A 13260-nucleotide genomic window follows, 5' to 3' on the forward strand; every position below is an offset into this window, starting at 1 on the left:
ACTTGCTCTTCTTTCTACTGAAGGGACTTTGTTCCTCCTGTTCGCTCTGTCTGGAATGCCTCCTCACCCTCTTTTGGTCTAATTAACACATGCTCATCCTTCAGATCTCTACCTGGATGAAGAACGGATGTCTCAGGGAAGTTGCTGCAGAATAGGTCATGGCCCCTGTTTCACAGACCTTCCCCTTTGAAGCCTTTTTTGTGGGTTTAAGCTCGCATTTATTCACTCAATCATCTCCTTAATGACATACTCAGATCTATACTCTGCTAGCATAACTTGCTTGGGGACCACAGGGCTTTTTACCTGTCATGTGTCACCACTGAGCTCATGTTGGCATGGGAGGGATAGTTGTTGAATGAATTGCCAGGGGGCGGCCAAGAGATGTAATGTAAGTGTGGCCTTTCCTTGCCCTTCCTTCCCCACATCCTTCCCCCAGCAGCCTCTGTGGCTGCAGTTACTATAAACGGTAGTGAGTGATTGGTTCTGAATCTTGGGTTACATGGGACAGCTGCCTGCACCTGTTGAGGTGAGAAGTTAAAGGCTTGTCTTCTGCTCCCAAAAGAGCCAGAGAGGCTGGCCCAGGAGTCCTCCTGTCCAGCGGCAGGTCCTGACCTGTCCTTCGGTGTAGGTACAGTCCAGACAGGAGCAAACCCTGGAGAGAGAAAGAGCTCAGTTACTGTGGCCCAAACTGGTTATGAACTGCCCTGAAATCTGCCAAATCCCAATTCTAATTGTAAGTTTTAAATTTTATTTGTTTTTTAAACTTTTAGAAATCTTTGAAAGATGGCATTAGCTAAAGATGATCATTGAGTATAAAGTAGGGGAGAAAAAAATATATTTTACTTTTGGGTGATTTCTGGTGGGGAGAGTGTGGATTTGGGCACTTCCCCAAGAACTTGGAGATGAAGTTTGTCCTCTGGGGGTTAGACTGGTTGGGTCCATGTGAAAAGGGAGCAGTCTTGTGTGGTAGTTAAGAAAGACTCTAGAACCACATTGCGTGGAGGCAAATCCTGGTCCTGCCATCTACTAGCTGGGCACCCTGAGCAGGTTACTCACCCTCTCTGTGCTTTGTTTCTTCATCTGTGAAATGGAGCAAGTTGCCTACCGCCTGCCTCCTGATATGGCTGTGGGGGTGAGTGAGTGAAGCTGTGTGTGGCCCTGGTGGGACCAGGGCTGGCAGAGCAAGCACTTGTCACTGTTATCTGCTTGTTGGTAGCTGCCAGGGAGCCAGATGTCTTCCAGGGCTGGAATCAGTATGTAAATTGGTGATTCTTGCTCCTTGGAAGAAAAGCTGTGACCAACCTAGACAGCATATTAAAAAGCAGAGAGATGACTTTGCCAACAAAGGTCCGTCTGGTCAAGGCTATGGTTTTTCCAGTAGTCATGTATGGATGTGAGAGTTGGACTATAAAGAAAGCTGAGTGCCGAAGAATTGATGCTTTTGAACTGTGTTGTTGGAGAAGACTCTTGAGAATCCCTTGGATTGCAAGGAGATCCAACCAGTCCATCCTAAAGGAAATCAGTCCTGGGTGTTCATTGGAAGGACTGATGCTAAAGCTGAAACTCCAATACTCTGGTCACCTGATGCAAAGAGCTGACTCATTTGAAAAGACCCTGATGCTGGGAAAGATTGAAGGCAGGAGGAGAAGGGGACGACAGAGGATGAGATGGTTGGATGGCATCACCAACTCAATGGACATGAGTTTGACTAGGCTCCAGGAGTTGGTGATGGACAAGGAGGCCTGGCGTGCTGCAGTCCATGGGGTCGCAAATGTCGGGCACAACTGAGTGACTGACAGAACTGAACAGACCTAAAGAAGTAATGATTTTTTTTTCAATCAAAATTAGTTTAAAAACTAGTAGTAAGTCTTCCGTGGTGGCTCAGTGGTAAATAATCCACCTGCCAATGCAGAAGACGTGAGTTCGATCCCTGGTCCAGGAAGATCCCACATGGCATGGAACAGCTCAGCCCGTGCACCGCAGCTGTTGATGCTGTGCTTGAGAGCCCCGTGAGCTGCAACCGCTGGAGCCTGCACTCCCCAGTGCCGCTGCCCCACGAGGGAGGTCACCGTGATGGGAAGCCTTGCACCACCCCTAGAGAGCAGCCTCGACTCTAACGAGAGGACAGCCTTGCACAGCAGCAAAGCCCTAGCACAACCAGAATAAGTGATGTTTAAAGAGAAGAAGAGTCCACAGAACAATGTCCAGCGGTGACACAGAAAGTGAAAAGTCAGGCAAAACTAGACGTATGTCCACACAGAGATACCGAACCTGGGTTTAGTCACCAGCAGGGCCTTCTTTGCTGCAGGCAGGGCTGGTTTGGTTAGCTCACAACTCCCAGAATGACATTTCTCTCCATGACTCTTCATTTCCCTTTATCTTAGGGTCATGCTCACATTGCAGCTTTCTGATGCCTAATTCAGCTTCCTGGGTTCTTCTTCTTTTTTTTTTTTTCTTTGGCCACATGGCATGTGGAATACTAGTTCCCTGACCAAGAATCGAACCCTCACCCTTGCAGTGAAAGTGCTGTATCTTACCATGGGACCATGAGGGGAGTCCCTAAACTGACTTTTAAAAAAATAAATAAAAGGACCACCTCAATGGGGACCTGGCCTGAGGATGAAGCTGTGCTCTGCTGTTAGTGAACACTGGCTGGCCAGCAGGCTTCAGTGGATGTACACGCAAGCCAGCCATGGACTTGAGACAAGTGCCAGTAATGGGAGAGGAACTGGCCGCTCAAGACCGGCACTCCCTTTGTACTTCAGTCTTCCTGTTCTCTTGGTTGAGAGCCTCTGCTTGCTTACTGCCTCTGATGACTCCTCTTGCCTGTGGGCGACCTGGCTCATGGTGGTCTGCCCTGCCCTCCCTCACCATCCCAGCCTCCCGCTGCTCGCTCGCTCACATGTGCCCAGTGCTGCGGCGGATGGGCCTTCCTCTGTTCCGCCTCAGTGCTTTTGCACATGTTGTTCCTTCAGCTGCAATGCCTCTTGTCTGCCTGGCGATCAGCCTGTTAGACGCGGCCAATCCCTTGTGGAGGGGCCTCCCCAAATGCACCCGCTCTCCTCCCCACCAAGCAGAGGAGACTCTTTCTCCTTCTGTTATTTTCCGTGTATAACCTCAGGCGTGGCTCCATCAGTATTTGTTTACATGTCTATTCTCACTTCCCGAGTATGAAATTCTCTCAGTCTGAAGCTGCATGCAGTTCATCTTCGTATCCCAGAGCTCGGCAGAGTGCCAAGAACACAGCGGGCACTTGGGGTTTGTCTGGTGAACCATGTTTTTGTCCAATGACCACCTTTCTCTTTCGACTCTGGATAAAGCCCGCCCAGTACATGTCATCACCATCTCTTCGCTCTGCAGTGTTCTCCCAGGCGAGAGTGCTTCTTCTGACATGGGGGCATGGAATAAGACCTCCGTCTGTAAATGCCATTCTAGAGTCTGAAGCCAACAGTGCTGCAGCCTTGAGGGATGGCATGCCTTCTGCACAGCGCAGCCCATGGTGCTAGAACCTCTCCTCCCTTGGGCAGTGCTGGAAGAGTGCTAACAGGCTCTCTTTCTCCACCCTCCTCCCCGTGACCAGGAAAAACCTCCCAGTACCGCAGGCCGGATTATCCGAGTGGTTTCCTACGCGTCAGTCACCTTCTGGTCCTGCCTTACCCAGTAGTGATCCTGGTTAGATCGGGGGCCCCCCAACTCTGCTCCCATCAGTAGCACTGACTCTTGCAGCAGCACTGGCTGTTTTTGGTTTTTTAAATATTTATTTATTTGACTGAGCCAGGTCTTAGTTGGGGCATGTGGGCTCTTTAATTGCAGCATGTGGGATCTAGTTCTCTGACCAGGGATCAAACCCGGGCCCCCTGCATTGGGAGCATGGAGTCTTAGCCACTGGACCACCAGGGAAGTCCCTGTTTTTGTTTTTGTCAGCCCTTGTGCTTTGCTTTGTTAACTTGTTTCAGTTCCAGAGGTGGCCTTTTCATGAGATGACCCTCTATTCTGGAGTCACCTTTCCCCACTGTACCTTGAGCAACACTGCAGTGTCACTGAGGACAAGAGAGAGGCAGCTACTGTGGGTTCCAGATGAGTAAAAACAGTGCCAGGAGGGGGCCGTCCCCAGTGAGCCAAGGCTTCACAGGATGTCAGCCACCAAACCTTTCTTTACTCATCCAGAATAAGAAGATGAACAGACTGCCTATAGCCATTTCCTCCTTTGTAGCAGGGGATGCTAGTGATCTGTCCTGCCTGCCTCTCGGGTTTTGTGTGAGGATAGGATGGAATCAAGGGGAAGAGCACACAGGAGAGAGGAAAGCTGTGCTTTCAGCCTTCAGTCTGTGTCAGAAACACTGGGGCTTACGCAGAATGCAGTTCTTGGGCTGGCTCACAACAGTTCTTACTACATCTGCCTGGGGTGGCCTCAGGAAGCTTCATTTTTAACAAGCTGCCCAGGGGCGTCTCATGCTGCTGTTCGTTTAACCACGGTTTCAGAAATACTACTATAAGTCAAAGAACAAGTATAAAATAGTTATTCGAGGCAACTTTAGTGCCTTGGACCTGGAATCCAAAGTCTTGGGTTGAATCCCAGCTCTGCCCATTCCTAAACCCGTGACCTTGAATGGCCTTCTCTTTGAGCTTCAGTTCTTCATAAGTACAAAGGAGACGATACTCTTGCTCCTGGAATGCAAAGTCTTGGGTTAAATCCCAGCTCTCCCTATTCTCAGACCTGTGACCTTGAATGATGTTCTCTTTGAATTTCAGTATTTTGTCTGTAAAATGGAGCTGTTACACCCCAACCTCACAGGGTTATGAGAATTAAAATGTTATGTGAGTAAGGCAACCTCAGTAAAGGGCTCATAGAATTTGGTCAGTGTTCTACAGAAAGGGAGTCAAGTGTCCGCTACTTCTGCAACGTGGTGTTGTGTTAACAAACATAGGGCGAAAGACAGTCCTTAGCACTGAGCTTAATCAGATGGCACAGAAATCTGAATAGAGCCTTAGACATAGAGTCCAGCCCCTTGAAACTCAGAAGGGAGAATGGAAAGCCCAAGGTATACAAGGGTACCCAGTCACGTGAAATGTGTTTAGATGGAAAAATTATTCCTCAATACACTGAAGAAAGAAAGGCGGGGTGGGGGGACCTTATGGGTGTAGGAAAGAAACCGCTGGTAGTAACTTTTGAGAAACTGTGCAGAATGGGGTAATCCCCCCGGGTGTAATTGCTTGTTACTGTATAATTGTTAATACCTGCTGTGTTCCAGGCATTGGGGATCTAATCACGAATAAGAATGTAGATGGCTAACTGGCCTGGTTTTCAAAAAGGAAGAAAAATAGAGATCCTGGAAAAAGTACTCATAATCTTTTTGACTTGACTCCTTCAGAGTCCTGATGGGATTTTGTGGACGAATTCCAGTGGGGTTCCGTGGAATTTTGCAGATGATGGAATAGGTGGGCAGTGAACACTTAGGACAGGGGCTTCAGCAGCCATGGATCCGTCGTGACTCGTTAGACCTGACGTCGTGTTCTCATTGGGTCCTCTTGAATTCTACAAGGCATTGGATAATATCTTTTGTGATATCCTAACAGTGCGAATGTGGGCAGGAAATCTGGAGAAATCAGAGGCAGAAGTTCAGGGGACCCAGCACTTTGGGGCCCTGTGTTGTTGCAGAGGCTGGATTCCTGAATACTTCACTTGGGCTCCTGTTGAGGAAAGGCCTTAGGACTGGAGGTTGGCAGACCCGGCTTTTAATCTCAGCCCTGAGCTTCCCACAGTAACTCGGAGGGGTTGCTAACATCTCTGGGTTTCCCTTGCCTTGTGTGTGCTGTACATACTCCTTTCGAGGTTGTTGCAGGGACTGACCTGGATGATGAGCTTGAAAGCTCTCTGTAAATGGAGAACACTTTATAAACCTTAGTTTTCATCACCAGTCTAGAAGTTGCTCATAACAGGGTTCCTGAACCATTTACTAGGTATCTGTGAACATCAGGTGTGGACCTCACATATTTGATCTGGAGGTAGGTAGATACAGGCTCCGAATCCCTCTTGTATGTGATGTGCTTGAGGACGCATCAGGGAATCCCCTTCCCGAGAAGATACGAGTGCTTTGTGGGAGGTGGGCCTGGAAAAGGAAGGAGACAGCTGCCAGCTGAGGGTAGAGGAGGCTGCAGAAGGAGCTAAGGGAACAAGGGCTTGGGGACTAACCAGGGAGAGCCTGCATGGCTGGGTCAGGAAGTGGAGGTGGCCGGAGCCGTGACCCCAGGAGCGGAGCTGCAGAGACAGCCTGGGGATCCCCCATGCAGGGCACCCAGGCAGGCTTAGCTTTGGACAGGAGCGCTAGGAAAAGTGTGTGAGGTGTTTGCTCTAAACCGTGGGACTTTTTGTTTTTGTCCATTTATCATTTTAAAAACCAGCACTTAGGAGCTTCCCTGGAGGCCCAGTGGTTAAGAATTCGCCTTGTAATGCAGGGGACACCGTTTCCATCCCTGGTCTGGGAAGATCGTACATGCCACATGGCAACAGCCTGTGCACCACAGTTACTGAGTGCATGTGCCCTAGAGCCCATGCTCTGCAACAAGAGAAGCTGCCACAATGAGAAGGTGGCTCACCACAACCAGAGGGTGGTCCTGCTAGCGACAACTAGAGAAAACCCGTGCTCAGCAGCAAGGACCCAGCACAGCCCCAAAAAGCAGCACTTAGGAGTTTCCCTGGTGGCCCAGTGGCTAAGACTGTTCTCTCCCAATGCAGGGGGCCAGGTTTGATCCCTAGTGAGGGAACTAGAGCCCTCATGCTGCAAGTAAGACCTGGAGCAGACCAAAAAAAAAAATATATATATATATATGTATGTATGTGCAGCACTTAAGTGTAAGAAAAAAATGTAAGCAGTATCAAAAAGGTAGAAAATGAATGCTGTTTCATCTGTGCTGCTTGTTTCATTACCCTAGAGAGAAACCGATTGGCCATGCGGTAGAATCCAGCACGATTGTTAAGGATTATGTATGCAGACTTTTGAAACAATGGGATCACTCTGCACATTCTCTGCGATGCCTGGATTTTTCATATGACGCCTCATCCGGGACAGTTTCTGTTTCAGGACCTAAGGTCTCCCTCATTATTTTCAATGGCTGCATAGTATTCTGTCACATGGATGTGCGATTGGCTTTAGCCCAGTCCTGCTGATAGATACATGGATTGATCCTCATCTTTTAGTATTAAACCATGCTGTGAACACGTGTCTCGGCACATTTGTAGGAATATTTTTCTGGGCAAAATTTCTAGCAGTAAAATTGCTGGGACTCTCCTTCCTGAGAGCTCACTGCTGCTGTAGTGTGGAAAATGAGCTGGAGTAGAAGGGGAGCAGAGGCAGGGAGAACGGCCAGCAGATGGGGTGGCGCTGCTCCCCGGCTAAGGTCCCTGAGTAACTGTCCCTGGTCAGAGTCCTCCCGGCCAGTAGAGGGCCCCACAGGGACAGAGTTCCTCAGGTGTCAGGCTGTCTGACCAGAGCTGCTCCGAGAAGAGGCTGGGGTGCTTCATTCATTCATAGTGTTACTTGGGGCCGCCGGCCTGGAGGGCTGGCTGTCCCCTCCAGCCTCTCACCAGCCACCTTGAAGTCCCGCTCCTCAGCTGATGCCGAGGAGCTGGTTGGCTGGGCTCCCTGCCAGGCTTCCAGCTTGTGAAACGTGCAGCTTACTGCCTCTCCTGCCATCGTCCCCCTGCCGCCTCGCCAGTCCAGGGATCCCGGCACTGCCTCTGGCAGCATCTGTGTCTTGTGCCAGCCGCTCTGGTACCTAGCAGAGTGGCTTCCCACTCAGAACCAATATCCAGGGGCAGGGCATGGAAGTACCGCCTCCACTGTGACCTTTCACCTCCTGTTCTGAGGGGTTTCGGCCCTTCGAAGTTGGCCCTGAGGAGCCACACACTTGGGTCTGAGCGGCCAGCGGCTTCTCACATCTGGTGGTCCCCCATCTTTCGTGGTTTCTCTGGAGGTCTGGATTTATGGGTGTCATGCGGACTCTACCTGGGAGGGGCCTGGGAGGTGGCTGCACCTCTTCCTGGGGGAGGTCCTCACATTAGTTCCCCACACGCCCACCCACCCACCAAGTCCTTTGTGAGGGAGCAGGGGGATGGAGAGAGCCTGCAGCCTCGCTCGCATTCCTAGACACCGACTCACTGCGCCCGCGCCGCTGGAATAGCAGAGCTGTGTGAAATGTCAAGAGGAGTTATGCTCGCGGGCTCCCTGGCCTGTCTCGCTGTAGCTCGCATTTTCTGCCACCCGCACTCTGTTCATCAGATGGAAATCGGAAGGTGCAATTAGAAGATAATTTGCTAGTTCCAGACTTAATATGGGGCCCCCTCCTTGCCTGATCGAATTACAGGGGAACATAATAGATTTTTGGTGAGTAGTAGTTGGCTAGAAGAAAGAGAGCTCCCCGCTCTCCAGCTGGGCGGGCCTTTTGGTATCCCGCGTGCCGTCCCCCCTCCGTTCTGTGCGCCCCCCTCCTCTCTGGCTCTTGTGTGGCCCCCAGGCTGGAATCCTGATCCTCCCAGGGACAGCTCAAGAGGTCTAAACTCAAATTGAGACCCGGGGAAACAGGAAGCCCTCTGCAACTTCATAGGGCTGAAAAACATGGAAGCTGGCCGTTTTTTACAGACATCACCGAGACCAAGACAGAGGCAGAAACTTGCTGAAGGCCACAGAGCGAGCCTGTAGCAGTAGTAACAATAGTCTTAATGATATTAGCAGCTAACATTTATCAACCCTTAATGTGTTCCAGACTGCATGCCAAGGGCTTACGTGCAGGGCCTTGTCGCATTCAAACCCAGACAGTCTGGCTGCAGTCCCAGGCCAGGCTCCAGCATAGCAACAGTAGAGCCCAGGATCAACAACCCAGGTTCGAATCCTGGCTGCACCTCTCACACGTGCAGCTGGGTGACCTCAGGCACGGGGTCTATACTCTGTGTACCTCGGTTCCTTCCACCGCAAAAAGCGGGGAGTCACAGGACTGTCAGCTGGCGTGGTTTAAGTCCATTCATGTGTGTAAGGCGCTACGCAGGGCTTGGGCAGGGTGCGCGCTGGTCCAGTGCTCACTGCCCGCGGCCGCCTCGGGGGCTGGAGTGTGGGGCCCGTGTGGTAGGACACAGGCATGGCTGCCGTCTGCACAAATGCAGGAAGTGGTCTTCAGTATTAGAGGCCAGGTACAGTGTGGTTGAGGGAGCTGCCTGCGGGGCAGAAGCCAGCAGACTAGCCCACTGCCTCTTTTTGTACAGCCTTTTGATTTTCATTTTTATCTTTTTTTTTCCAAAAAAAAATTTATTTATTTGACTGCGTTGGGTCTTCTTGCAGCATGTGGACTTTCTCTAGTTGTGGTTGCCCTGCGACATGTGGGTTCTTAGTCCCCTGGCCAGGGAGCAAACCCATGTCCTTGGCATTGGAAAGCAGATTCTTAACCACTGGACCACCAGGGCAGTCCCTTCACATTCTTAAACAGAGGAAAGCAGAATAATATTTTGTGGCACGTGAAAACAGCACAAAATTCAAACTTCCGTATCCATAAGTAAAGCATTATGGGAACATAGCAACATCTATTCGTTTGTTTTATATATATAGGCCACTGTTGTGCTGCAGTGACAAAATCTGTATTCATTTTAGGCCTCCAAAGCTTAAAATGTTTGCTCTCTGGCCCTTTATAGAAAAGTGTCCCAATTTGAAACCCAGCTCCCTCACTCAGCAGCTGTTTGTCTTCAGGCTAGTGACACAACGCTTAGGAACCTTGGTTTCATCATCTGTTAAACGGGGGTGATAACATCTACCCCATGTATTGGCCATTTAAGTATGACAGATAAGTGATAATGCAGGGCCTGGAACATCCTAAGTGCTCCATAAACGGTAGCTTATAACAGGGTGCAGACACCCTGTCTTACCACTTGTGTCCTTATCCCCGTGCCCCATCAGGAGAGGAATGGGAAGAGGCCCCCCGAGCTCCCAGCCTCCACCTTCGCCACAGGCTTTCCTGTTGCTGGGACAGGGTGACTTACATGGAGAGGAGCGTGTGTTGGGTGGGAGAAAGCAGGCGTCGCTCCCTCAAGTCCAGCAGTGGGGTCTGTACATGCCCCCATCTTCCTCAGGCAGAGGGTGAGGGGCTCTCGATGGTGGGCCCTGGTTTAGCCAGTCCCCTCTCCAGACACCTGGCTCATCGTCCCCACAGGCACCCTGGGCCTTGCCCTCCATCGTGCCCTGGTTTTCAGTGTGAGAAGCCTGGTTACCGTGGACACCGGGGAAGAAGCACCACTGCCTGCTGAGGCCGATGGGTGGCATTCCGGGAATGAATGAATGAGTGAGAGGGCACAAGTGACCTGGACTCCAGTCCTGTGCTCCTCCTGTGTGCAGAAGGGTTTTGTGGGAGATGTTTTACTTTGAAGAGGCAGAATGAAGCTCAGCGGCTGAGACCTCCAGCTCTAGAGTCACATGAGCCTGCATTTAAATACCAGCCCTGCTGCCGACTAGTTATTTGGCCATGGGTAAGTGACCTAATCTCTCTGTACCTCGCTTCCCTTGTTTCCACTGAGGAGATAGCTCCCATGTCAGAGAAAGACAGTATCACACGGCGCTTGTCACAGGAGACATGGCAGGCAACATAACGCTCTGGGCCTTGTTTCCTCATCTGCAGTGCAGCTCTGCCCAGAAATGGAGTGCCCAGGCCAGGCAGAGGGAAGGAATGAATGGGGATCCTCGTGCCAGCACCGAGTAGATGCCAGCCCGGAGCCGAGAGCCCAGAGGGCAGCTCCCAGGCCCTGGGTCTCTGGATGGGCCTCTGCTGCCGAGGGCCCCCCCTTTAGGGGGTGTGGCTTGGCCTGGAGCTGGTCTCCTGGGCTTTTCTTCACCTCCGAGCAGAGTTCCCATCCTTTGGGCAGCTCTTAAGGCCGGGGACACTTGGGGCAGCTGTGCCCACCCCGTCTCCTGCGCTGCCCTTCCCCAGGCTCAGGGATGGACACCCAGCCAGTCCTGGTTATTGTCTGCGGCGCCAGCCTGCAGCCTCCCTCCCGCTCGGCTCCACCCCTTGCCTGCAAGGTCTGTTTCCTAATAGCTGCTCCAACCACACACCTCGTTCCGCGCGGAGCCCCTCCCCTTCCTCCCTCCCTCCCCCGGCAGGGGTGGGGCTGCCGCGGAAGGCTAACTTGACAGCAGCGCCTCTTTCTTGGCGAGTCACCGGCCCCTGCCTGAGAATGCCTGAGTGCGTGTAGCCTCTGCAGAGAGGTGCTTCTCCTGAGTCCCGAGGGGCCGCCCAGCCTCGGAGAACCGGGGAGCAGCGTCCCAGCCATGAGCCCCTGCGGGACTTCGCTGGGGGGCAAGGGGCTCAGCGCGCTCACGCCCCTCCGGCCGCCCCGGAGGGAGAGGTGAGCTGGGCAGCCAGCGCTGCCGGAGCCCCAGGCCTGTCATGGTGGCCGCCCGCAGGCCGGAGGCCCTCCCCGACGGGTTTGCAGCTGAGCTTGTGTCTTGTGTGTCTGGCGTGGGAAGAAGATGGGGAGTTACTTGTCTGTCCAGGCTTACTTCACCTCCAGAGACCCCTTCCGGTGAGTCGCTCTTCCCATCTCCTCTTTGGGCCCCGGTCCTGAGGGGAGGGCTGAGGCCGCTCCCCTCTGCCTCTCGGGTTTTTCTTGTCCTCCGATCGCGCGTCTGTCAGGCAGAAGCCAGTGGAAGCCAGCCACTTACCCATGGAACCAGGTCCCCCCACCCCAGGTGCTGGGAAGGGAGGGGAGGGGCGGTCGTGCCGCAGCCACCAGGGAGCTCGGCCTCCCGGGGCTTCCCAGACCCGCACCTGGACGAGCCTCCGAGAAGTGCAAGGTGCTACCGAGCTGGTCTGCTCCCCGTGCTACTCCTTCCGGGGGGAGCGCAGGAGGGGCTGTTCTTCCAGCTCTCCACGTCTCACCTGTGGGCTGTGCCGCCTGCCCGGGAATTTGTCCCAACAAGCAGGATGGGCAGGTTTTGCCAAACAGCGTGGAAGCCGGCGAGGCTGGGTGTGGGCAGCCCGGTACACAGTAAGCTCTCTCATTACACACGTTTGTTCTCTTAACAGCAGGCGCCTTGGCCTCTGCCCTCTAAGGGCTCCTGCGTTCCCTGTGAGTAGGCTTGCCTGGCAAAGGCCTGGGCACGTGAGACCTGGGGCAGCCGGCTTCGGAGGGTCCGGAGCTGGGGGCCCAGCCCCCATGCCTGCCAGGTCCCCAGGCCCGAGCTTCTGCAGGGCTTCTCACAGGGAGATGTGAAACTTCCGGTCTACCTCCGACCTGCCTTTCTCTGCTGTCTGCCCCACCCCACCTCCCAACAGAAACTCCCCAGGGGGTTCTGGCCTCTGGGTCCCTCCTGGCTGGAGCCATTCCTGGCTGGGGTGGAGCTTGTTTTCATTCTTTGGGAGCAGCCTGTTCTGAGGTCTGCCTCCCCCTCACCAGTGGTCCTGGTCAGCTTCTCCCTCTGGCGTCCCCAGCCCGGCCCCTTGCCCAGACCGCACTGTGGGGATCAGAGTCTCAGAGTCGGGTGGCTGTGCCCCGAGCAGAAAAGCAGAGCACCACGTGGCTTCTCAGAATCACCGGGCCCTGGCCGAGTGGTGGGAAACTCCAGGGTCTGAGGGGGCGGCATAAAACTGGTCCTCGGGGCTGCCTCTTCCAGACATCCTGCCCGGCACTTCATCCTGCAGTCTCTTGACAGCCTCAAGACCTTTGGTGTCCCCATTTTACAGATGTGGTAGCTGCTTTCAGCAGAGTTAACTTGTGGGGTCTCTCTGGCCAGCCTCGTCTGTCTGCATCGGTTTGTTTTCTCATCCTCGGGAGGCTGCACCTCCCCCTGCATGTATCTCCCCCAGGACCATTCTTGGGTTTGCTTTCCTCTCGCAGAGGAGAGAGCGAGCAAGCAGGGAAAGGCTTCCCCATAATTTTCCTGGCACATGGCTGGGACAGCAGACATCCTCCTCTGCAGGGCCATTGGGGATGGGGATTGATCTTGAGTTGTACCATGTGGAATCAAGATGCCAGGTGTTTGAACCAGCCACTAGTTTAAGCCAGGGCCTCATTAATCCCTCTTACTCTTAATCCTGGATCGGCAGCCTGGGGGTGGGGTGGCTCCCTTAGAAGCCAGGAATGTGTGCCCCTTTTAATCTCTGGGGGCACGATACAGCCTCTCAGGAGCTCAAGCAGATAATGGACAGTCAGCATGGACCCGTGAGGACCCGGCCACCGCGCCACCCAGGTCTGCCCGTGCTTTGTCTTGCTCTGCCCCAGCC

At 53.2% G+C, this 13260-nt stretch overlaps 1 protein-coding gene across 3 annotated transcripts in view; it reads left to right on the forward strand.

The window, feature by feature from the left end:
• The window catches only part of LIMK2 (LIM domain kinase 2), a 53380-nt gene that overhangs the window by 20237 nt on the left and 19883 nt on the right, over nt 1-13260 (forward strand). The window contains exon 2 of one of the 3 annotated variants that reach the window (XM_040251123.1): nt 10195-10507. The exons of 1 other annotated variant lie outside the window; for it this stretch is intronic. Coding sequence is in view for 1 of the 2 variants with exons in the window: in XM_040251122.1 (XP_040107056.1) it covers nt 11508-11560 (53 nt within the window). In the remaining variant the exon portion in view is untranslated. Of the gene's footprint in view, nt 1-10194; nt 10508-11140; nt 11561-13260 lie in introns of those variants that run through there. One more of the 3 variants, XM_040251122.1, reaches the window with a different exon arrangement.

The sequence above is a fragment of the Oryx dammah genome, unplaced genomic scaffold (assembly GCF_014754425.2).
Source record: "Oryx dammah isolate SB20612 unplaced genomic scaffold, SCBI_Odam_1.1 HiC_scaffold_12, whole genome shotgun sequence".
NCBI lineage: Eukaryota > Metazoa > Chordata > Mammalia > Artiodactyla > Bovidae > Oryx > Oryx dammah.